General features: G+C 40.4%; 1 protein-coding gene across 1 annotated transcript in view; it reads left to right on the top strand.

Annotated features, from left to right (window-relative positions):
* The window catches only part of dnah9 (dynein, axonemal, heavy chain 9), a 164,427-nt gene that overhangs the window by 35,024 nt on the left and 103,131 nt on the right, over positions 1–26,272 (top strand). Inside the window, exons 27-40 of the mRNA XM_032575044.1 lie at positions 352–482; positions 591–717; positions 1,118–1,270; positions 1,735–1,860; positions 4,508–4,747; positions 4,959–5,119; positions 10,507–10,663; positions 11,975–12,079; positions 18,843–19,000; positions 19,180–19,318; positions 22,108–22,395; positions 24,682–24,892; positions 24,988–25,115; positions 25,325–25,433. Of these exons, the coding sequence (XP_032430935.1) occupies positions 352–482; positions 591–717; positions 1,118–1,270; positions 1,735–1,860; positions 4,508–4,747; positions 4,959–5,119; positions 10,507–10,663; positions 11,975–12,079; positions 18,843–19,000; positions 19,180–19,318; positions 22,108–22,395; positions 24,682–24,892; positions 24,988–25,115; positions 25,325–25,433 (2,233 nt within the window). The remainder of the gene's footprint in view (positions 1–351; positions 483–590; positions 718–1,117; positions 1,271–1,734; positions 1,861–4,507; positions 4,748–4,958; positions 5,120–10,506; positions 10,664–11,974; positions 12,080–18,842; positions 19,001–19,179; positions 19,319–22,107; positions 22,396–24,681; positions 24,893–24,987; positions 25,116–25,324; positions 25,434–26,272) is intronic.

Below are 26,272 nucleotides of genomic sequence, written 5' to 3'. Positions count from 1 at the left end.
AATCTGTTTAAAAACCTTTGAAAAGACTAAACACATTTAAATCTGGGGTTGTAATGTGACAATCTGTGAAAAGTTCTTGGGGTATGGACACTTAAGAAAGGTTCTTTACATCTTTTTTAAGCTCTTGTGTACGTTAGCCTGCAGCTTTTGCCATCACAGTATGATCCAAGAGAGTCCTCATTAGTTCGTCTTTCTTCTTAGTTTAGGAGTTGAGATTACACAGCTTTTTAGTTGCCACCTGTGTAGAGATTGTTTCCACCCAGATGTTTGCTTCTTAAGGTTCCCTTGTCTTTTGTTTTTTTTGGGGGCCTGAAATCCTTTTGCCTTGTTCTCTGGTGAAATCCGTTGCAGGACTCCAGGCGCTTTGAAGGGATTGATGCTGATTTCAAAGAGCTGGCAAACTCTGTGCGTCAGACGCCTAATGTGGTGGAGGCCACCAATAAGCCTGGTCTGTTTGGTAAACTGGAGGACATTCAGAGCAGGTGAGAGAGACGAAGAAATATTTGAAAGTGTGTATACACGGTTGGCATTTATAGTCCTTACACACAAACATTGATTGAGAACCTGTTAATTTTTTTTTTTATCTTCAGACTCTCTCTGTGTGAAAAAGCTCTGGCAGAGTATCTGGACACCAAGCGACTTGCTTTTCCAAGATTCTACTTCATTTCTTCTGCTGATTTATTGGACATCCTGTCTAATGGGACCAACCCTCACCAGGTTGTTTGTTTAAAAAGACAAAAAACTGCTTTCATGTCTTCTTGGAGTTTCATTTTAAAAACATGCATGGCACTCTGTATCAACTCCTGCTGGTACTTGTAAATACATTCAGTGTCCACACAGGGGCAATGTTGCTCACAGGTGTGCAGATTGCTTCCACCATCCACATCTGGACATTATGTTATATATTCTCACCTCACAGGGAAAAAAAAAAAAAGGCTAAGAATGTAGCCGTAGTTTTCTCTTAGAGAAACTAAGCAGGCATGGAGCAGAATACGGGCCGTGCCCTTCCCTTACATTCGCTGAACCGATGCATTTATACATGAGGCTGCAAAAATAAACAGAGTGCGAGTTGGGTGTAAATCAAGCCGGAGTTTATTGTGCCGGTGTGTTTGCTCAGGTCCAGAAGCATCTATCTAAGCTGTTTGACAACATGGCTAAGATGCAGTTTGAAGCAGATAAAGAGGGAAATCCTTCCCAGGCTGCCGTGGGCATGTACAGCAAAGAAGACGAGTATGTCCCTTTTAATCAGGCCTGCGACTGCTCCGGACAGGTAAAATAGTCCAGCTATCTTTTATTCATGCTATTGAAATCATGGTGCCATAACTTGTATATTTATCTAAATGCTGGGGACATTTATTGTCTGTATTCCTTTCCCTGATTGTGACACCAGAGCTGTCAAGGATAAATATAATAGATGGGAAAATTCACTTACCTGCCATTTCCTCTGAAGAGAACAGAGGAAATATACAGATATCAGAGACTGATATCACTGCATGTAATAAAGCAGACAAATGAAACTGATTCTGTCTTTGCCCTTGAGGTTTTGCATATCAAAACACATAACATCATTAATTTTCCATTACATGCTACAGTAGCTGCCTGATCCTATGTCCACTTGAACGCTTATAAATGACCTCATTAGGGGCCAGTGACAAGACAGTCTCCTTTTATTCATTTAACAAACGTGTTAATGTTTGAATTTGTGGACCGGTTTGTTCTTCTGTCTCATTTTAGGTGGAAATATGGTTGAACCGGGTCCTGGATACCATGCGCTCAACTGTTCGCCATGAAATGACCGAGGCAGTGGCGGCTTATGAGGACAAACCCAGAGAGCAATGGTTGTTTGACTACCCAGCTCAGGTAAACAGGCTCAGTAAATGAACAAATAAATAATACTGATCACAGCAGTTGTTAATGCATGTGTGGAGCATTGCAACCACTAAAATTGCTTGGATAAAGCATTTGGAAGGCAGTAAAACTTCAGGTGCATTAGATTAAAATGCAATGAAGCTTAGAGAGAGAGGTTTGGACTTTCTGAAGAAAAAGTGAGGACAATATGCACCATCAACAGGTGACATTGTTATAACTTTATTGAGAGTTATATCACAATGTTAAGTTTTTATAATAATGTACGTCCCTACAACTGACAGCAGTTAACAGTGATGTATACAAGGACATTGTAAGCAAGACAGTAGGGGTAAAGTCCTGGTTCCATGGCTCTGACATTCCCTCTGGCTTGGATACAAGCAGCTATCTGGCACAAAACACAGTCCCAACTTACAAGTCAGCCCCCAGGTGTTGGAACTGGCCTTTGAGATCTGGCAAAACGACTATGGGTGACACTTGATGAATGAACTGATTTCCCATAGCTTAACTTGGCAAATATAAGAGAAATGGGTTGCCTGCAACATAAGGCAGGGTTTAGACAGATGGACACAGGACGTCACTGGTTGAGTTCACCCGACTCATTACCAGTGCTGTCCTGCAGTCATACCCCATGCTGTGAAGCCTGGATTTATTTTTGTGCCTTTAAAACATTGGCAAGATTAACTTTACATTCTACATCAGTGCCGCCCTACATGGATCTCATAATCATCAGTGGCACTGTGTCTGCCAGGCATCGGTTCATGCCTCCATGAAGGCACCACTCCATATCTAGCTGCCTTTGGCAGCGTACGATACCACATTGAACTGGTAGCCATTGAGAAACGTTGCTGAACAACATGTTGAAAACAGTCTAATAACTGTCTGAATTGCAAATGCTTATTTCATGTGGATAAAACATTAGTTGATCTTCCTATGCTGTTGTCTGTCTTGAGCGAGTAGAACCCTTACATTATGTGTGTGAACCTTAGTTGTTAACCACTTCCACCATTGGATCACTGTGACATCTTTAAGGCCCTCCTCCAAATTGTAACACCTCTCAAACTCCTTCAGATGCCGGTAATAATGTCTAGTGCATTTATGCTGAACCTTCTGTGTCCTTTAATCACTGCTTTGATTGTCCAAGGTGACCCACGGTGCAACCACTCATGCCCTCTAGGGGGAGCTGTAGACATTCCAGCTTCTTGAAAATGCATATCATCATATGCACCAAATTACTTCTAAATCACACCATTGCTCCTGAGTCTTCACCACTTTTTATGTCAGAGTAGATTTTCCTTTATCTCAAGAATGATTTACAAACACAGCTAATAAATTTTGCTGACTTTTTTTTTCTTCCAGCTGAGTTAAAGTGATGAGTCAAAATAAGTATATGGTGTGTTTAGGACATCTGTACTCCATTAGGGCTTTTTCAATAACAATTATTTTGTGCTTTGGTGATAAAGCATTTAGATGCATACACTTAAAAAAACTTTGTGTGGTTTTCATTTTATGGTTGCTTAAATATTTAAACCCATGCAGAACAGCAATTAAAAATATTGTTTTTGTTTAGACAATCTATTCCCCAATTCCCATAAACTCATTAGGCTCAATAGCATTTATTTTTAGATGCAATTAAGTTGTTTTGATCCCTTTAGTCTATTATTCCCCAAAGCTTTTTCCAAAGCCCAACAGAGCTATTCAAAAGTGTCCTTTAGAAAATGAAAAACTTTACAGAAGCAAAAAGTGTTTGATACTATTCTTGTAATTTTGCATGCAGGAACCATAGGGGGCATAAACAGTGCATTGCCTGATTCATGTTTGTTTTTACCTGAAAATTATACATTATGCTGAAACTCTGTAAGGTTTTACACATTGGACAGGCTATTTTGTCCAATGTGTAAAATGTTAAGGTATATTGCAAAGAAAGAAAAATGGGAACCATTTTTGTTTCTGCACTCAAGGATTCAGTATGGAATATGATTTTGTTTTTTGTCAAAAGTAAGTTTTCTTAAAATGATCCCATCATTTGGGATCACAAAGGAAGTATGAGGCTTCTGCACCAATTATATAAACATATAAACACCAAATTTGTTATTTCTCAGACTGCAGCCACAATACAGATTCACTGCATTCATTTGCAGATGCCACAGTACCTTACACATTTTTTTTCAAAACGGGGCCTTCAAACTAGCGTAGCAATTACAAAATGGAAAAGTATTTGACATTGAAAATGCAGAAGGAACCGTCAAAAAGTGTTTATGCTAAATGAATAAACGGAGTTTAAAAGAGAGAGGAAAGAGACCAGAAGTCAATGTTGCTTTACATATTTTGTGGTGTCTGTGGATTTCCAATGAGGGTCCACAGCCAGAAGCAACTGCTATTTGGGGAGATCCCTGGCATGGAAAAGTTTGTGAACCCCTGCCTTACATCTTAGTCCAAACATTACAGCTTTTGGCGTTTTAAATCCCAATTCTGAAGCATTTCTTCACATGAAATATGGATTTGGAAATATGGATGGTTTGTTTTTCCTCTTTGGGAATCAGTATGAACCCTAGTGGATAAATGTATGTACATAAATCTGACTTTATCTGCTTAATATCCTCTCCTCTGATTCCTCCAATGTCTTAAAATCTCCATCCAGGTTGCACTGACCTGCACTCAGATCTGGTGGACTTCCGATGTGAACATGGCTTTTGCCCGTCTCGAGGAAGGCTATGACAACTCCATGAAGGAGTACTACAGGAAGCAGGTATCCCAGCTCAACACGCTCATCTCCATGCTGATTGGCCAGCTCACACCTGGTGACAGGCAGAAAGTTATGACCATCTGCACCATCGACGTCCACGCCAGAGATGTGGTGGCCAAGATGATCAGTCAGAAGGTGAGAACAGCCCGGGGCATAAATCTGGCAAGCAGACATTGCTGTAAGCTGCCTCGCTTTCTTGAGAGGCTATTACTAGTAAGTAATATATTCAAGATATTCAGACAAGACATTAGCATAATTAGAGGGTGGAAATGCACAGATTATTTTGGGCTCATCTCAAGTGTTGGCAGCTTCTGGAAACTTTCTTCTTCTTGTCTCCTCTTTGAAGGTGGAGAATTCCCAGGCCTTTGTGTGGCTCTCTCAGCTGAGACATCGCTGGGACGAGAGGGACAGGCACTGCTTTGCCAACATCTGTGATGCCCAGTTTCTCTACTCGTATGAATATCTGGGCAACACGCCACGACTGGTCATAACTCCTCTAACAGACAGGTATAACCCTGCCCCCCATCCTTGGCAAATCACGATGGTTTTGTTTCTTTTCTCTGTTTCTGACTGCGGTTGACAATGAGAAAAGTGTTAGAATTGCAGTACAGCTGAAGATCTCAGCCTTGCTCTGAACTTTAGATGGATTCACTGTTGAAAAAAGTTCAATCTTTTGATGATCAGACAGTTCACATACACTGACATAGCCTGGTAAAAACAAGCCCCTTGTTCTACATTTTGCTTTGTACAGAGAGTCTGGACTCTAGGTCAAGGGTGTCCAAAGTCGGTCCTCAAGGGCCGGCATCCTGCATGCTTTAGTTCTCTCCCTGGTGGTAGTAACAACCTTTTCAGCATGTCAGTGTTCTACTTAGGCCTTCTAACGAGCCATCATTGGATCCAGGGAGAGAACTAAAACATGCCGGATGCCGGCCCTCGCGGACCGACTTCGGGCACCCCTGAGAAATAATTGCTTGCTGGAGGCAAGGACTTCGCTGAAGTTTTACATTGTACCCAATCGCTAATGTTTGGTCGTAACATATGTAATGTGCCAGTTTGATGTGTTGACACTTACTGGAAATTGCCTGCACTGTAAACAAACATTCCCCACTGTGAAGACAGAAGAGCAGAGCCAAACAAGGCGGCTGTTAATGTCAATTCAACATGTGGAACCGTGACCAACATGGACTGAATGGCTTTGTTCACTTCCTCTTCTGCCATTGCTAAGCTACATTCAGACTACAATTCTAAAATAGAGTAAAAAATTGACGTCATCATTCACAGATTCTACAGAAAAAATCCAGCTCTATGGGAGAAAGCCCAGCCGGAGCACTGAGGGGAGATTATTGTGTAGGAATGCAATGACCAGACTAACACTGAGTAGCATATATTTTATTTATTATTTTGAAAAATAAATAAATGCAACAAATTTGTTTTTCACTACCTGGTTTTCAAATTTATGCCACAAATACGAAAAATCGGTTTGACCTCTCGAAATCACTGTATTTTTATGCAGTTCAGTTCTGATCAATGCAAGTGATTTAGATTTTGAGCTAAAGATGGCTGACCATCTGCACCATCTGACTCAACAGATTACTTATTCCAACAGATTACTTCAAATGTTTGTATTTATTAACAAGATTTTGCCCCACGAGGTCTTGTTAAACTTTTGTCTATTAAGCATTTAACTATGCAGCCAACATTTCTGTCAGGCAGTAAAATAGGCAGCTGTCAGAAAATGTTAAGTTTCTAGTCCGATAACGTCTCCAAGCAAAGATGCTTGAAGTTAAATCTGTATGCACCAAACCATTCAGAACAAGTCACAGTGGGCATGTAGCCAATAGCTTGTTTGTTCACACGCACATTTCTGCAGGAGGTCCAGTACACTACACAGAGATGAATACCCGTCTCCCGGACATCTTTGGCAAACAGTAGCGTTTGAATTTGTTTCCTGGCTGACCAGTGGTCCCTTTGAAGCCTGAACAAAGCGGAAACAATGGGCTTTGATGGTCACTTCAGCAGACGAGTAGCAGGACTTCACCATATGCTGCATGCCCTCACTGCACTACACAATTTGCTGCTGGGTTTTATTGCAACAATGTACCAGGAACAAGGAAGCAAGGTGTTCAAATCCTTTAGTTCTTGCTTTGAGAAAACGGATAAAGAAGGATTTGGTGGATGATATTGCAATGCACCTTTTGTCATGCAGTCACTAAGGAAAAAAGAAAACGTTTCACGGACCTAATTCCGTTTGAAATCAGTGAACGTCACTTTGAGTGAAATTTGAAATGTTCTCAGCTTTTTGGTTTTTATGATTTTTAAACCTGAATTGCACAATTGTTATAGTTTGTAGTTTTTTAATCACATATCTACTTTGTAAAACTCAAATAGAAGCATTGAAGACTTTGGGGGGAGGGGAAAAAATCAAACTATAGCATTGTTATGACTGTTTTTTGCTTAAACTAAAATACAATAAAATATTAAACCAAGCTCATTTATGTACTGAACAATCTTCCAGTTTTTCCCTAGCTTCAACAAGAGGGATGTAGCCAACGTATTATTCTGTGAAAGAGTAATTAGGGCAAAAATAATTTAAGCTAATCGTTAACGGAGCATAATTCTATTAGCATAACGTCAGCCTTCACTCAATACTTGCTGCATCGTCTCCTGATCAGTGCCATTTTTCAAAATGTTTGAAATGTTTCCATTTCCAGCTCATACATGCAGAGTGACAAAGAGGAATGAAAGAAGAATGAGTCTAGCCAGAATACTGATTTATCGCAGTTACTTTTAAAGGCACTGTAATAAAACAAGTCACCTTGTCACAGCCTAGTTACGTTTCTTTGTCACATATCCAATCTGGCTTCACTTACTCTGCACAGCACATCCTCATCCAGCCATCCTGACAACTCATTGTGAGGTTTTTGGACAGATTTCAATGGATGCCCATAAAGCCTCTTGGCACTGGTATCTGGATGATACACTGTATACAGATGGGATCATTTGTCTTCTCTGAGCTCCTGTCTCTTGTTATGCTTTCCAATATTTCCCTCTCCCATACATCATCCATTAACAGGGGGTTAGTAAAAGCATGACTCTATTGATATTAGAGGAAAACCATTGTGTTTATTGGCCTGATCAATAAAGGTCTTATTGTCCCCGTCACCTCACTGCTGCTTTTCAATGAGAGTAAATGGACACACTGTTCGCTTTCAGTTCTGACAGATTCTGCGGGTGAAGCATTCAGTGGTTGTATTAATCAAGGGACAGTAAAATCACAGGAGCAGATTTTACTGTCATATAATAGTGATTGTGCTGACCCAAAGATGATGTGAGACCTGATTATGAGACGGTGTCAGCCCTGGACCTGGCGACGCTCTCTTAGCATCACTGAAAATGCAGACTTACAGTAATATCTGCCAAGTTGTAGAACAGAGAATCTTAATTAAACCAAAATGGACCACAGCATCTCTCTTTCATTCCTTCACTTGAGACATTAGAACTAAATTTTTTTTGTTTGTATTGTTTTGTCTTTAAAAATGTTTTATCTGAACAGGATATTTTTCTGTCCACTCATCTCAATTAAATGGACACGGTTTAAGAGTTTATAATAAACTATTTAACATTAACTGTACTTTTTCCTGTTTTAAAGACAGTCTTTAAAATCACATCTGTTAGAATTAATCTTTTGGTTTTTTTTTTAGATTTAGAGCAAAGGGAGTGTCACAATGTGTGTGTGTGTGTGACAGAGGGCAGTCCCTATTGCAAAGCTCTGCAGTTTCCAGGATTCAGCTGATAATTCAAAACATAGAGAACATGATTATTAAGGTTTCTCTTGTCAGTGTATGGTATACTTCGCAAACAAGCCTTTTGTGCCAGATGCAGTTTTACCAAACCTAACTTACAATAAACAAAAAGAGAGAAATGTAAAAGAAAAAAGAAAAAGATAAAACCTGTCATGGTGTGGATGTGATAAAAACCTCATCTAATGACTCAGCAGTGAACACCAATATGCATTTCCTTAAACATAAACAATAGATAATAGCGTTCAAAAAGTTTTCTTTTATCATTTTCTGCTTTTTAATTAAATATTCAGTGCTGCAAGCTAGTACTGGTATCACATAATGTTAACTGTAATGACTATGTGGTAACTCGACTACACAGAGAGTTTCATTGGTTACAAACCAAAAAAATAAAAAAACAGAGCTTTCCAAATCCCTGTTCTTTGTTAAAATGTCAAACATTACCGAATTACAGACACTTCTGAATCTGTAATTGTCCAAGTGACAGAGTAAGAGACTTCTTGAGTTTGGTGAACATGCAGACTTTTAAAAGTGTGGTTTATCAGGGCTGTAAGAGGAGAGTCATCTTGGCAGTGCCATTGGTCTTTGGTAGTCTTGTATTTGAGATGTGAAACGGGATACCCACGTAGGTAAAGACATACTAGCATGGTATAAAATTCTAGTGCACAGCGGCGTCCTGATTCAATCCATGGTTAATGCACAGGAGACATTCTATGGTAGATGTTGCTTAATACGTTTGACACCGAGCTAGTTTAGCCAACGTTCCATATTTTAAGTATTTGAAAAAGGAGGAAGCTGCTGCTGCTTGGTTGAACACACCATCTGATTTCAGATGAGACTTATTTGAGTGTTGGTATGACTGCGCAGATGGGCAAAGTGAAACACATGACTCAACACCTTCTTGTCAATCAATTGTAGGCAGAGCCCAGAGAGCCGTCGGTCTGTCTCTGGGTTCTTCTGTAAGCTTCGATCAGCTGTTTCTGAGTGAGCAGTGAGTCCTAGCGGGTCTTAGACCAGGTAGCTCTGACGTATGCGCTGTACCAGGACATCTCTCCCATGAGGGTGAGCTGCATAACAGATGCGACACATTCGACTTGGCTTAAATATCTCCGCAACCAGATCTCTCAAAGCCCAGATGGAGAAAGAAGCTGCTCCTAACTCAGGTTGTTATTGCCAAGTTGTTAGTTGATGCTTCATGAATGGGTAACAGTCAAAATTCAGAAATATTCAATGTGGACTTTCAGCCAATAGTCTATGGGAATGTGGATAAACGCTTGGAAAGAATTATTTGGCGAGTATTAAGAGCGATGTCGTTAATTCCTTCAAAATGAAGAATGTTTTCCAGTTTTGCCTCAGTTCAGTCACTTTCAAATCAAAAAGCAGAGCATAAAGTGTTTTTCAATTTTTTTTATTAAGTGGGAAGGGCCTCCTACTGGCGCAATGCTCCAATGGCACAGTGCTTGTTTCTATTCCTTTACAGTTTAAGATATCTAAAAAAATACAATTGTGTATCAAAGAGTAACTATCAAGGAGTTCCCTTTAGATCAGCCCTGACCAACTTCCCCTGTCCCTCTGGAAGAAGAGCATCTCAACAACGTGATGCCGCCACTACTATGTTTCAAAATGGGGTTGCTTTGTCTAGGGTGAAGTTCTGTGTGTCTCTTCTCGAAAAGTTAAATTTTGTTTTCAGAACACCTTTTGTAGATCTGTTGTGTCGTCTACAGGGCTGGTGCTAAACTGTAAATATGATTTCTAATGGCTTTCTTTCAACACCTGCTTTCTTCTTGCCAGTCTTCCATTTAGGGTAGATTTCTGGAGTGTTGCAATCATTGTCTTATTTAAAGCCTCACTTTTCAGATTTTTATTTGTAGAGAAGCTATGTTTTGTTTTTTTTCTTCCTATGAATCGTTACGCTCTGCTATAAGTTGATCAAGCACATGAAACATCAGTACAAAATGTAAGTTCATAGGGTGTGAGTACTTCCAGACTTCTGAAGAAATCTCAACTGAATGAGTAGCATTTCTACGCATGTCTCTGAGTTTGGGATGATTCACTTATCAGTCACGGTTTTGCATGCATCTCCTCTAAATTTAGATGTTACATCACTTTGACTCAGTCCCTCCACCTGACCATGAGCGGAGCACCAGCTGGGCCTGCAGGCACAGGGAAGACTGAGACGACCAAAGATTTGGGACGGGCCCTCGGCGTCATGGTGTACGTGTTCAACTGCTCTGAGCAGATGGACTACAAGGTGAGCAAACACAAGCCATGGATTTGCATTTCTTGTGCACGTGCATTCATATTAGCACGCGTTTTGCATGTTGATTTGCTTCCTTGCCATTGTCAGCGAAATGCTATGTATTTGTGATTAAAGTTATCTTTTGACCTTTACACCCTTTTCTAAATCCTTTTTTACAGTTCAGTTGCTGCTTTCTTAGGAGGTATTATTAAATTGCACCATGTTATGATTTCTTTGCAAAAAGCTTCATGTAACCCCAGCCTTCTTTGGCTTTTATTATGTCTTTAATGTGTTTTATCGCACACCCACCACAGATTGAATGGCTAGGGAAGATGCATATGCTCCGACCTCCCTCAGATGGGGGTATCGTAGCAGTGCAGAGGCACATACCAGCCACCCCAAGCTGCGCATTGTACAGCAGGTTGTCAGTGGAGAGAAGTGCTAATGTACTCCAGGAAGACCACATGAGAAGCTGGACTCAGAACCTTGCACTGTTTGTCGTTTTTAGTTATGCACAGACACACAGCAGTTAGATTAGTCCTACAGTCGACTCCGGTTTGCATCACAAGCTTAGCTTTGCTCTGTAATCAAAGACAGCAGTCGGCTGCATGCTCCTTCTAAGTCCAGGTGGTCTCTGATGGGTTGTTCACTTTCTCTCATGTTGAATTCAGAGGCAAGAGAAAATGTGAGTGGTAGACGTTTTAGTTATCGTTTTTGCTTTCAGTGTCTGGTTTTGTTATTGTGAGGTGATTTTTTTTTTTATATGGATCAGCCTTCTTTTCACGCTGCTGTGTAGATGGTTTGCTACACATCCTCGGTTGAATTATAAATGTTCCTCTGTCCACTTCACCACAGGTCTTATCAGTCAAAGGTCTGGCCAAAAGTGTTTTGGAGGGTTCCAAGCTGAGTGAAATTACCCAATTTATCTCCATGGCTGCTATGAAAACAAGCAAGCAAAAAAACTACAAATTTTAAGAAAATACCCCTAGGTTAGCAGAAGAAAAATATACCAAGCGAAATGTATTCCTACTTCTTTGACTAATGGACAAACAGAATTCTTGAAACCAGGTAACCCAGTAGGCAGGTCAAGAGTAAAGTTTTGGACTCATTTAAAGCAGTCTTGTGTCCAGTGTCCACATGCATTTCTGAAACTTAACAATAATATTTCTGTCAGTCTCATTTACTATTCCACCAAGATCAAAACAGACTGCTCACAAAGATTTTTTTCTTCAGCCTTTTCTCAGAAGTCTTATATGCCTTTTGAGTCTGCTCACTCGCCTACTCGACATGTCCATCTTACTCGTGTCTCTGTCTGTCCACCAGTCCTGTGGGAACATCTACAAAGGCCTGGCTCAGACGGGGGCATGGGGCTGCTTTGACGAGTTTAACAGGATCTCTGTGGAGGTGCTGTCTGTTGTAGCAGTCCAGGTAAGAACAACACTACCTTGTTTCACCTTTGGTTACTTTTACATGAGGTAAAAATGCAGCACATTTGCCTGGGTTTTAAATAAGCCCCATCAAACTGAACTTAACTGAAGACTAAACCCTGAAGCTTGAGACGGTCAACTTTGTTGCCGCTTAGGATGAACTGCTTTGTTCTTTGTCCACAACCTTTAATAGTATATTGAAAGTATTTACACCAAGATTAAGGTAATATATATATAGTACTCTTAAAATAATGTTCCCTGGTCTTCACAAGTAATTTAAAAGTACACTAACAAAGTGTAGTAACTTTGAAGGAGCTGCAGAGAGCCACAGCTCAGGTGGAAGAACCAGTTAGCAAGTCTTTTAGTCAAACATGGAAGACTTTGCTGTGGTCAAAACAGATCGTTTTTCTTTTGGTCAGCATCAAAAGCCCTGCTACTTCTGGAATGAACTAACTCTTCAAATCACCCTGAACACACCATTCCTAAACATGGGACAATCCTGGAAGAAAACCTTTTAGAGGCTGTGTTGGACCTCACCTTCGTGTCGAGGTTCGTCTTACCTTAAACATGCAGCCATATTTATGTGTTACAGTGGTTAGTTAAAGTCCAGATCTAATCTGTTACATAACTTAAAACCGATTCCCAGACAGTAAAATGAATGATTAGAAATGTAAGTCTTTAGATGTGCAAAACTGCGAGATAAATGCCTACTTATCTTCATACTTTTTAAAAGGAGCTTTTATAAAGCATTTACTTGGCCGGTTGGAAGGACTGAATATAAGTAGAAACTACGTTGTGCAGATTTTTATTTGTAAAAATATAGAAAATTCTGCATTACTTTCTTTTAATCCAACAATCAAGCACTGCTTTGCACCGTTTTTTTTGTTTTTAAATAAAGATCCAATAAAAACATTGATGTTTGCAGCTGCAATGGGGCAAGAAGTTGAAACAAGTGTTATTAGGACTTTTGCCAGACACTGTATTCCTTCAACATCAGCAATTGGAGCAAAATTTCTCCAAAGCAATCAGGGCTTAATGGCAAAATACACAAACTAACAGCTGTACTCGATAACCAAATTGAGCAAGAACAATTTAAATAGTGCAACACAACTAATATTACAAGGTTTCATTAAATGAAGCGCGGAATGCCACTACATATTTGTAAAATAAAGACTCTCAGGCAAAGTGCTGGATTTTCTTTATGACCTCTGGAGATTTTTGCAACCAGCCACATTTCGTGTTTTTCAGCAGAAGTTAGCTTCTTTGTTATCTTGCAATGCATCGATTAGATCGTCCCCGTGGCTTCATTAGGTTCTCTGGTGTCTTCAAATCAAGCATGCAGTTACCTTCAACGCTATCTGTAAATATGTGCAGCACTGTCATAGCAAACCATGTACAGTTGATAATGTTGATTGCAATCATAATAGTGCAGATAATGGAGATGGCTTCCTAAAGCATTGTTATTCACCGCCAGACCCAACAGTCACTTCTTTGCCCTTCTCTCCGTCTCTCTTAAGCAGAGATGAAAGTCAAGCGGTCTTTCTCCGTAAGCTGGGGAAGTCCACAGTACTTAGAGAATTTTAAAGTGCCAGAAGAATGAATAGGTGTTGCAGGGTACAATAAATAATAAATCACGTTGGCTTAGACGTGGAAGAGCAGACCTTGAGAACAGAGGAGCATCAAATTCGCGCTGTGACAGCTGGCGGCCCGTTCCGGCACTCAGCCTTCCTCAGTGGAGCCAAAGCAGAGTCATTTCTCCTCGGCGAGCACACACCTAATCCATCGCTTGAAAATGGGGGGCAGCGAATATTGCACGGGGCCAAACTCCACTGCTGCTCGGGACGTCTAGAACAGGTGGTGGGACCGCTTCGACGTGAGACCAACACAGGCAAACAGAAGGCAGCCAGACATGACTTCATGAAGATAAATTGGAGAGGTTCTGCCTCTTATAACAATCTCCACAAACCTGGACTGCCGATTGTGACTTACACAAATCTTACATGCGACTAGGTCATAACACCTAGTTGGTGGGATATATTAGGCAGCAAGAAAACTTTTGCTGTCAAAAGAAAATAGGCAAGTCTTATAAAGGATACACTATAATGGCTGGTTGACTGAATCAGAGCATCTCCTAACTGCAGCTCTTGTGGAACGTCGTTACATCCCCTGGCTTGGTCTAGGGGACATAAGGGACTAACATAAATATAGACAGTGAATGAGGAGTCAGGTTGGCATTTAAGGTGTTTATTTTCTGCCAAGTTTTTAAGTTCTTTTCTGCACTGACCGATCGATAGCTTCGGGGAGAGCTCAAGACAACATAATAAAACAAAACAACCCTAAAAGAAAAATAAAAGAAACTTGCCTAACTCCAGTAAAAGAAAAAAATACAGTCCTACAAACATAACCTACCTAACAAGCACATAAACAGGAGAAAACTCAGTCTAAACAAAAAGGCAACTCTCCCGTACAAAAGCAGTCCGACCAAAGTTGCATCATTCAGTTCAAGAACAAAGGCAATTAAGCCTGTACAACAACAGGGGTGTGTGGCAGTCAAGTGGCCCTGAAGTCCAGCTTCAGAGTCATTAAATAGTGCGCAAGTAATTGATTGGATTGAGACCCAGGAAGATGTGCCCAATCTCAGAGGCGGAGCCTAGGAGAAGATACAAGGCAGTACTTTAATAAAAAAGCAGGTGTCAGTATGTTAAATAAGAAGTTGAAAGAAAGAACAGAGGTAGGTCACCAACATGGTAATCAATGCTCATAGAGAGCAAAGTCTGGTTAAAGTGATCAGATCCAACACATGAGCGATTCTACCTTAAATTGCTGAAGAAGTTAATACTGCTTCAATAAGCAGCATATTCAACATAGCACAGGTTTTTTGCATAATAGGTCAAATAATAAGTGTCAGAACTGAACTGTGGAGCAATTGAGGTAGGTAGTTTAGTCTGATGAATCACTCTCACATTGAGTGATTCATATGGGTGGGTGCGTCCCGAAGAACTGACTGTTCCAGGATGCACCATGGGAAGAAGGCACTATCAAGCCAGTGGATGCAATATGATCTGAGAAATATTCTGGCGGGAAACCTTCGTGCTGCCATTCACCTGAATGTTGTTCAGCAGGGTAGTGTGACCTTCCGCGAGTACAATTAGAGATCTGAGGTGTTGACCTCTTTTGCAAATTACCTTGATCACAATCCAACTGACAATCTGTAAGATGTGCCGTAAAAACCAATTCAATCCATGGAGGTCCTACTTAACACCTTGCAGGACTTGCATGAAATCCTGCCATAGTCTTGATGCCAAACATATCAGTGTGCCTTCAGAGGTCTTTTGAGACTGTAAGTGACTTAGACAAATCAGTCAAAGATGCTCTTAGGTTTGCAAAAGAGGACCAAGTACACTATCAGACAGACGGGCGTAAAGTCATTCCTGATCAGTTTACATTTGATTAGATAAATCAGAGAGCAAACCCCACAAGATCAAACATTTTTAGTTTGTTTTCTTGAACTTCTTGCAAGTGTATTTGTTTTTAAAAAAAATCTTTTTCACCTCTGTTGAGTTTATGTCCTGTCATTTGACATAAATGCCCAAACGTTTTGCTTGTGTGTGGGGGTGTATATGTGTGTGTGCCACAGCTGCCCTGTTTGTTTTTTGCATCCCCCCTCCCTCTCTCTGTTGTGTTGGTATGACTGAACGATCTGTAGTCGACTACTCATCCGTGAAGAGATGTTCCTTCTCTTTCCAGCTGTCAACTCGCTATGCTCTTTAACCACTCACATGTTAAATTCATAAGCAGGGATTCACAGTTTTAGGCGCAGATATAGAGAAAGTTCAGCCTAATAACTCATTTAGTCATGATTTAGACGCTCAGAGAGCCTCAGGAGCTCATCCATCCAGTAAACCCTGCTTGATAGGACGTTCACATTTGTGATAAAATAGTGAACATTTATCTATATAAAAAATAAGGTTGTGCCGCATAATAATTTGACATGCTGTAACAGACTGACTGTGGGACATGCTAATATTAATGCAATGCTAATAAGTGGGAACTGAGTGTAGTTTTTGCTGTATTAATTAATATCTTATTTCAATCAACGTGTGAGTTGCTTCCATAATGAATCAGCAGTGTCAGACGGGTTGCTCCATAAATTGAATTCACTGCAAATGTTCCTAGCAGGTCCTAACATGAATTTCCCAGTGTTTTGTGCACCAGTTTTGGTTCCTGTTCCCTTCTTCTACACACCAGTCTGGAGATGTCATCTAAGATGACTGAGGGTTTGGCGTTAAAGATGGCTAGCTTATCTGAAGTGGATAATCAGCACATGCAGCACTTTGCAAAAGTAATCACACAAAATGCCTGTCTTTGGATACTTTTGTAAGTCTCTGTACATCTAAAACAGATGGGTATTATTTTACTTTTAGTAACAGATTTAGAGACACATTGGTAAGAAATACTTAAGAAAATGTATGACAATTTTGGATTCTAGAAGTATGGGGAACATTTCTCCTAAAGTACCCTGTAAGTCCCCCAAAATTTCCTTGAAAGTAACTTTTAGGGGACCTGAAAAGATCCTGAAGGGAAATACATCAGCGACGTATACCGCATCTAAAAATACACTACTGTTATTTTATAACCTGTAGTGGGAGTGTCTGGCCAGTGGACATGTCTACAATGTCTTCTGCTCAATGATCCTTTTCGAACCCATTGCATTTAGAAATGTACCCCTCTTTCATTAAAACCGTCACTGGTTGCAGATTATCTGGTATGTCTCTGTAGCACAATAGTTTGTATGAAAGGTGCTAACTAAGCTTATGATGCGTTTTCCCCTGCAAAGTACCCTACAACAACTCCTTAACCATCCCATGTACAGGTGTCCATACAACAAAATTGTGATGGGACATGAACCAGAGAAGGGGCAGATCTGCTTCTGCCCCATTCAGAACCTAAGGTCCCTTAATGACATGTTGTGTGATAAAATGTTGCAAACATTTCATCACACTGTGGAGGCAAGTGGTTATGTTTTATTCTGCTGTGTTTTGGGGCTTTTGCCTCATGGACAGAAGTGCCAAATGACTGAACAAGGTGCTAAAATGAGCCAGTTTGGTGCTCAGCAAGAGACTCGACTCACTGTAAACTATAACAGTGTGGGACACATTGAGTAAGCTGGAAGTTTATTCTTGACTGGACAGGAGGACAGCAGAGCCAGGGCACTCCATTTACTTTTGAGAGCAGCTAAGGATGCGTTTTATCCCAAGTAAAGGACTATCCCCTGGTACTGTGAAGAAGTACTCACCATCTGTGTTAAGTCTAACTTAAATGTCTCCGATTTTCAACTAATTGAAAACACATAACTGGTTCAATAATACAATAGGCAATTTTCAAATTATGGTGACATTTATTCAGAGTAAAAAGCTTGAAAATAAATATGTGAAATATAATTGCGTGCCTTGACCAACAATGAGTCAACCATGATTAAGCGCATACTTCGATTAATGCCAGATCTGTAGAATCTTGAAATTGCTTGAATAGAACCAAATATGCGAACATGCAGTCTGCTAATAGATCTAAACAAGTGACACATTACTAAACAAGTGATGTTTGTCACTGACATTTATCAGTCTAGAAAGGATTACAAGCCTACACACAGTATGTCTTTTTATCTTTGCATTGACTTCTCTTCTTTTTGTCATTAATTGCTGTAGACTAACCCTGATACTTATACTAAACCTAACTATTATCAGTGCATGCCTTAACCTAACCTAAACCAGATTCATTCTTTAGTTTTAAACTTAATCCATAACCCAAAAACAGCACTTCTCACACCTCTTTTCTGATGAGGAAGGCCCAACAAAGACTCTTCTTCCTCAGGAAACTGAAAAGGGCTGGACTCCCTGCTCACTTGCTCAAGCAGTTCTCTAGCTGTGATTGAGCGCATCCTCTGCCTCAGCATGACTGTGTCGTCTGGCAACTGCACAGTCCAGGACAAAAGGACATGGCCAGTGGATTGTGGGGAGTAAATTGCCAAACTTGGACCTACTATATACTGGCTGAATGCAAAGGAAGGCCAGTTGTGTTGACCCCACCCATCCAGAACATAAACTGTTTGTACCTCTACTGTCTGGAAAATGGTACAGATACATAAAGACAATAAGCATTCGGTTTAGGAAAAGCTTTTTCTCAAGAACTGTGAAATCAACCTGTCCACCTTCCATCCTGCCCCCCTTCATACACACTCACACCCATTTGCTGCACCCCAAGGACTGATTATGACTACTTATTTATCTATTTATCACTGAGAGTACCTCTCTAATTTTGCCATGCTGTAGAAACATGACGACAAATAAAAATCTTATGTTTTATGTCTTCTCATGAGCCTGGGCTTTGGACCTCATAAGGAGAAGTCAGCTCCCACAACATAGTATTTGTTGGGGAAAAATGATTCTTACAATGTATCAATTGCAAGGACATAAACTTAAAAGGAACTACAATCTCCAGTTAGACAATCATGCATTGAATTGGACTGTGAGAAGAAATCTAAGCACTTTACAACCCACACAGATACAGTTTTAACGTTTACATGCAAACCCTACACAGAAACAACCTCAGCTTAGATTTGAGTTTCTATTGTAAGACGGCGGAACAGGGTCACCCTTAAGACCATCATTTTCACAATAAATGTGACTGATATTATAGACAGTTTTTAGAGATGGAAAAAAATTGCATGTTTTGTTTTTCGCTCTTTGCATCGGCTGTGCATGCAGGTTAAAAGCATCCAAGATGCCATCCGTTATAAGAAGCAACGATTTAACTTCATGGGAGAGGAGGTGAATCTTTGTCCTTCAGTCGGGATCTTCATCACAATGAATCCTGGTTACGCCGGGAGAACGGAGCTTCCAGAGAACCTCAAGGCTCTTTTCAGGCAAGTCTAAACCAATCCTAAGTCCACCCACTCTCTATGGATAACATCTATAAGATCAGATTGTTTATCCTACCCGGTTACTGAAGCCATTAATGCAATCCTGGATAGTTTAAATGGTGAAATAGGAGCTGAAAGACCAAAAATTAAAGCGCAGAGCCTTTTTGTGTGTTTGTCCACAGACCTTGTGCTATGGTGGTTCCAGACTTTGAGCTCATCTGCGAGATCATGTTGGTGGCTGAAGGCTTTGTAAATGCCCGGATTCTCGCCAGAAAGTTCATCACCCTCTACACACTGTGCAAAGAGCTGTTGTCCAAGCAGGTATTGCCTTCTGCCCTCAAGGTTTGGCTGGAAGACATCAGAACCTTTTAACATTATTACTGCATGTACCATTTAATTTAAGTGAATAAATAGCCTCTTCGGTAATTCTTAAGAGTATGAATATACATATTAAAAATTATACTCTTGTTTAAAATCCCGAAATTTCAAATGAGAAAGTTATCTACAGCTTTACATATTTCACCATTTTGTGCAGTACAATCTTGGGAAATTTAACATTAATAGGATTTAGCTAATCCTGTCCAAATTTAGCCTAAGCAAAGTTCAAGTTCAAGTTTTGTTTGCCAAGTTTTAAGTTTTGTTTGCCTGTTTAATGTGGTCCAAATTCAGCTTTCGCAACAGCTTTTAAGAAACAAAACATCAATGAATTTCTTTATGTAGATGTTTTTTCACCTTTCACTTTTTAAACATATCTCCATGTTGCTTTGACGGAAAGCAAAGTTGTCCTTCCTGTGTCCTTTTGGCAAAGATTTTCTTGGGGTTGTGAATAAAAGAAGTGGCAGTGCTAAGAAAGCTGTGCCAAATTTCTTTAGGGCTTAAAACTGAGAAGGAAATTAATCTTTTCCTATCACTTAACTCAACATGGTACTGTGAGATCTACTTTTAAAAGGTTAAAAATGAACTACCGTGTTAAATTGGAAAAATAAGCTAACAACTTTAAAAAGTTAGAAGTTGAAGTTTGGGCAGGATCCAATTCTCTTCTCTGTGGTTTGACAGATGTACGGCTTCAAGCAAGGTTTATATTAGATACTGGCTGAATCTGTTTGCTCTGTCTGAGTCTCCTTTCTTTGATTTCAACTCTTCTCATCGCTGCTTAATAAATGTTAATTTAACATGATAGAAATGTGCCAAATGAATTGTGAAACATAACTTTTGCAGTCTGATATTGTAGAACTTATTCTGATTTAATTATAAAACAAATGTGTTCAGAGAGTTATGCGTCCTGTGTGCAAATTTTCATGTACAGTACAGAAACGTATTTTGGTTCTTACTTATCTTTCTGAGGGGAAATATAAAGATTTAGGTTATAGTATCACATAGTTTTCAAAATTGGAGCAAATGAACCAACATTAGATATTAATGTTGAAATCAATTCTGGCAAAGATGTCTTAAAGAATTATGATCTAGAGTAAAGCTTCCGCAGTTGCAGAAAGAATTAAAATACGAATTGTTATGCTTCCTTTTCCCAAAGAGTGATAATATTCTATTCAGGTAAAATGTACATTTACTCGTAGCAAACTTAGCTATTCTTCAGAAATGGGACACTAAAATACTTGCCTTTTTGAGCGGGAGAAACAAGAGGATTTACAGAAGGTCAAGTAAATGTTTCCTGTTAATTAGAATACAGTATTCTACCCTTTATGCTTTTTAAATGGCCACACTGGGAGGTTAACAAGCTGCTATTACCTGGGTAATAAGTGGGGCTAGCTAGCTGCAGTCAGCTAATTAACAGACATGCAGCTCATAGCTTGTCAACTCCACATTACCTTGATGAAAGGTGAGCGGTTGGTGCTACTTCAGTTTACACACCACGTCGTTGAGTGTTTTTGATTTCTTTTCCCCAAAAAAACTGAATTTGTCTTGTAAACCAGTGGTCTCCAACCTTTTTATTACCGTGGACCGGTCAAGACTTGGCAATTTTGCTGCGGCCCGGGGTGGGAGGGGTCCGTCTGATGCAGACGTGTCAGATAATGCTTCTGCATTTGGTGTTCCCGCTGAAGCCTTTTTTGGGGTTTTTTGCCTCGATTTTTCCTTTACGACAATCCTACATCGTCCTGCAGTGTGTGGTGTGTTACGTGGTGGTGTGTTGAATATGCCCAATTTTAGATCGGGCATATTCGGCCGAAAATCGGCCAACAATCCATAAATTGTGTGAACCACACCTAAAACTCACAAGCTCTACTCCTCTCATCTCATCTTAACCACTGCCCTAACTCTCTCTGACTCTGGTTGCTATGGTAACGTTTACATATCCCTCCAAAATAAGATAGAGATGCGCCACAAAAAACGAATATTTTACTTTCATGAAAATTTTAACTCTCGATAACGACTAAAGGGAGCCCTGAGCTTGTTTCTCTGCAACCAGACGGTCCCATCTGGGAGTGATGAGAGACGATGACACCCGAAGTGTTGCTTATGCACAGGGTGCTCGGTCTCTAGTGGCGAAGCAGTTTGAAGCTTCATTCCCTCATTAACAAGCCGGTCACCACATCATGCAGAGCGGGCTTGGAATGTGGGAATCACTTAAATCCATTCTCCTGTCTTTTCTCTGGGCCTTTTTCCCTTGCAAAGAAACTTTCCAAAGACATCTGATCTGTTTCTGACTCATTTGCTGCTTGTGGGCTCAATGTTGGCGCACAAGAACCGAGCGAATCCGGTTAAAGGATTTTCACAATAAAAGATCCTCCAGACTCAAATAATACATAAAACGAAAATATTTAATCATTACTTGTGCGGCCCGGTACCAATTGGTCCACGGACTGGTACCGGTCTGCGGCCCAGGGGTTGGGGACCACTGTTGTAAACTACAAAAACTAGCTTTCTAGCCTTCTAAAATTTGACTGGTAGTGGGGGAGAGTGAGAGCTGTGTTATTGTATACTATGGCCACTGTAACACATTCTCTCTCAATAAAACTATTTTTGAATGTAGGAACAGTATAAGCCATAAGTTTTAACACCTTGGTGTATCTCGATGTCACTACCCACCTTATGCCTCCATCTAATCCATACATTTTTCTCTACTTACACCATTCCCCTGACCTTTCCTGCAGGACCACTATGACTGGGGCCTCCGAGCCATCAAGTCAGTGTTGGTGGTGGCTGGCTCTTTGAAAAGGGGAGACCCAGGACGAGCTGAGGACCAAGTACTCATGCGAGCTCTGAGAGATTTCAACATCCCAAAGATCGTGACTGAGGACATGCCCGTTTTCTTGGGCCTGATCGGAGACCTTTTTCCTTCCCTGGAAGTCCCCAGGAAGAGAGACCTGGACTTTGAAAAGCATGTAAAGCAGTCCATTCTGGACCTGAAGTTGCAGCCTGATGACAATTTTGTTCTCAAGGTACACAGTTGAAACGGCCATGATGGTGTATGCTGCTGTTGATTCCATTTTAATTACACCTAAACGAAAATATTGGTCTTTGGGAAATTTGACACTAAATTATATGTGAAGGAAAATGTAATTAGATGCTGTCCGAGATGTACAAACATAGTTCCCAAATGCAAGTTTCATCTTTAACAATTTGGCAGATATTACACTTGCAGTGCTTTCATTTAGATTTATCCTGGTTCTCTCCAAAAGCTATTTTCCTCATGTCATAATGTTCCACTGAGAAATACACATTAGTGTCAAACAGGACTGCAGCATTGGGATGAATTGGGCAAATATTGCCGAAAGCCGGTTGTTAGCTGCAACGAGAGTTCAGGTGCCGGAGCTGACGACCTAATTCCAGTCATTATGTCACACATAGAGCGAAATACACACACACCCAATGGAAGGAGTTATGTGTCAGAAACAAGACTGCACCGGACCAAGGGAAATAAGTGCAATCTGCCGCAGGTCAAATAGACACGGGAATCACATAATAACACTCTATCAATGGAGGCTGGTTCTGCACCACGCCACTTAACCCTGACTCTGAGAGATGGCACAGAAATAAACAAAGAGCAGAGAGAGAGAGAGAGAATGGCAGAGTAGTCAATAACAAGCTTCCACCCTCAGAGCTTGAACTTTTCCTGTCTGTTTTTGGATGCCCAACCTTTGATTTCAGTCTAAGCAGGAGAGACCCAATGTCTTTAGCATTAGCCTGGGCTAGCATCAGGCCTCCCTAGATCAAAGCGCTAATCAGGCCAGGCCTTTGAGAGCGCTGAGCCGCCTGCGTTCCAGCTGAATGGATGGGGAGGAGGAACCGGGTCGATGGCATTGATCATGTAGAGCCATCTGTGTGTTTGAGAAAAAGTGGGGAAAGAAACCATTCTGTCTTTCATTTTCTCTCATGCAGTCATTGTTCCTCTCCTTGTGGTGTCACTGAAAATGCTAGATTGCATGAACTCCAATCTGTGGGGTGAAAGAAAAGAGACAGACTAACAAATCTTGGATGGATTGCGTTTTGGCTAACATAGACCATTTTAATAAAGTACAGAATACTATCTACCATCCAACTAAACTTGCTTTATTTGGAGCCTTGTTATCAACACCTGTTAGACAGGAAACAAAAGTCTTTGTAAGTGGTTCTTCTCAGACTGAATTCCTTATTAGTTACATACAGACTTAATTGTATATTACGTGGCTTTTAGTATTCAGTAGTTACCAGGAACATAGCTAAATATATGCATCATATATGGTGACCTCAGTCTTTGTGGTGGATGATTGTTTTCATGACCAAGATATTCTGGCATCATCTTCTGTTCCAAATTGTCTCTCAGCTGTTGGAAGTCTCAGGATTTCAGGCACACAAGTTTAGTGCGTTTGGTTGTCTTTACTGTATTACGGCATATTTGCTCTACAAATAGAAAAGATTGGCATATATCACTGTTTGCACAATTAAATTCATGAAGTCAAAGATGCATCTTTTTAAGGGAGAGAGGAAAGACTTTGGATTTTTACAAAGATCCGTCTTTCTGATGCCCCAGTGGAACTGCAAAATGCTGATGATGTCGCCTGTTACATCCACAAAGCACACTCTCTGGCTGGTGACCTTCAGCTACTGTTTTGACAATCACTCGCGATGCCAACTTGCTGCACTATACGTGCCAGCTGCTGCCATATCAATCATTTACATACCTATTATTTCTCTCCATGTGCACAAAACAACATCCATATTTAGCAATTCTTCCCGAGGATTGACTTGTTTGGTTTTGGCAGCCGAATGACTTGTATGGTTTTAAATGAGTCTTTCTCGTAAATTTGGAACTTTGAATTGTAAAATCTTGTGTTTTGGTTTGATGGGATATCTTTTCATATGCAGTGTGCACTGTTAATTATGGTAATCTACTTGTATCCGTGTGTATTATGCTAATATACCAGGCCTGATTCAGTCAGTGCCCTTTCAACAAGTGACTTTCCATGTCAGATACAGACATGAATGACACATTAATTATACAGTAATGTGAGTTTTGACATTTGATGTTTTTAGAAGTCCCCCTGCTGTCATTTAGTCAGCGTCATGTTCAGAGGAAGAAGGCTGTACCTCAGTGCCGGATTTGCAGTGAGGCACATGCTGCTTAATTGTGAGATTAAGAAGCATGAACACCACGGTCTTAATAAAATGCTGGATTATTGTTGAAAATGATTGCTTGGTAATAGGCATTCATTGTAATCTTTCTCTCTCGCTGTCTGTGTGTTAAGGTGGTGCAGCTCGAGGAACTGCTGGCCGTCCGCCACTCTGTGTTTGTGATCGGGAATGCGGGTACCGGGAAGAGTCATGTGATGAGATCTCTCCAGCGGACCTATCAGAACATGAAGCGTCGGCCCGTGTGGGCAGACCTCAACCCGAAGGCGGTGACCAATGACGAGCTCTTCGGAATCATCAACCCGGCAACCAGAGAGTGGAAAGATGGTGATTACCACGTCCTTCAGAAAGAGGATTTGATTAGCGCTAAGTGTTTAATGACATGCCTCGAATACCCTGAATGTGAACTCATCTTCTCACAGGGCTCTTCTCCAGTGTAATGCGTGAACTGGCCAACATTAGTCACAGTGGGCCTAAGTGGATTGTTCTGGATGGAGACATTGATCCAATGTGGATTGAGTCACTCAACACGGTTATGGATGACAACAAGGTGTGAGGAAATTATGTGTATTTAAAGGCTGAATTTTCTGTTTTGTATCGACTCAAAATGAGCTCTCAGCTTCAGAAATTAGCGTTGACTCATCACTAACGGTGAACAGACAGCTACTTGTTCTGGCCGGATCTAATAATAGACAGAACTTTTCCAGTGGCACACCGTGATTACATGCTGTGTGACAGAACCTCTTCTCTGTCTGTTAGGTGCTGACTCTGGCCAGTAATGAGCGCATCCCTCTGAACCCCACCATGAGGCTGGTGTTTGAGATTAGCCACCTTCGCACTGCTACTCCTGCTACTGTATCGAGGGCAGGTACAGCAGCTTATGAATACCTTTCCATGTTTGCTTCTCTCCACCTTTTCCAGTTAAATTCCTTATTGAATCCAAAACTTGATGAGCTGAAAATACTGTGCCTTGCAAAAGTTTTATAACCGTCAAACTTTTTCACATTACCATTCAGTATAACCAAATCTAGGTGTATTTCTTAAATATTTCAGGGCACTACGGGACTTAATTTAAGAAATTGGAATGGAGTATATAGAAAGCCTGCTCTACCACCATACCACACTGTAACCCAATTTAAGTGTATTTTGTGTATGGATTTGACATAATTGACCATCACAAAGTAGTGTTTATTTGAGATGAAAAAGTACACATGCTTTAACTTTCTTTTTTCAATCAAGACCTTAAAAGGGTGCAATGCTTTTATATTTAGCAATTGCCAATCTGCCAGACAGATTGGCAGTGTTACACAAGCTTAAAAATGTAATTTTGTTCCTATTTGATCCGAGAATCTACTTCCAGATACTTGCTGTTTCCCCTGGAGGGTTTGTTGGTAATTACAAACATGGCTTCCTTTTTAAAAAATAGCTTACTTCATGCCATTGTTCCCTAAATGCCATGGAGGCTATTTGACTAACAGTTTTTTTTGTTTGTTTTTTTTAACAACGGGATTAAATTTGAGCACAGATGGACTATATGACTTCTCAAAGTAGTAGATTGCACTAGATTTTATTGAGGGCTATTGATGTAAAGCTACCTTTGATTTTCTATTTGGGGAAAAAAAATTCCATTTCACAATTATCCACCAATTATATAAAATTACCCTCAGAGACTTTGAATGTTGCTGTTATAACATTAGAAAATCTGAA

This window comes from Xiphophorus hellerii, chromosome 10 (assembly GCF_003331165.1).
Source record: "Xiphophorus hellerii strain 12219 chromosome 10, Xiphophorus_hellerii-4.1, whole genome shotgun sequence".
NCBI lineage: Eukaryota > Metazoa > Chordata > Actinopteri > Cyprinodontiformes > Poeciliidae > Xiphophorus > Xiphophorus hellerii.
The sequence above is the reverse complement of the archived record's forward strand: the minus strand, read 5'-3'. Positions and strand labels throughout refer to the sequence as shown.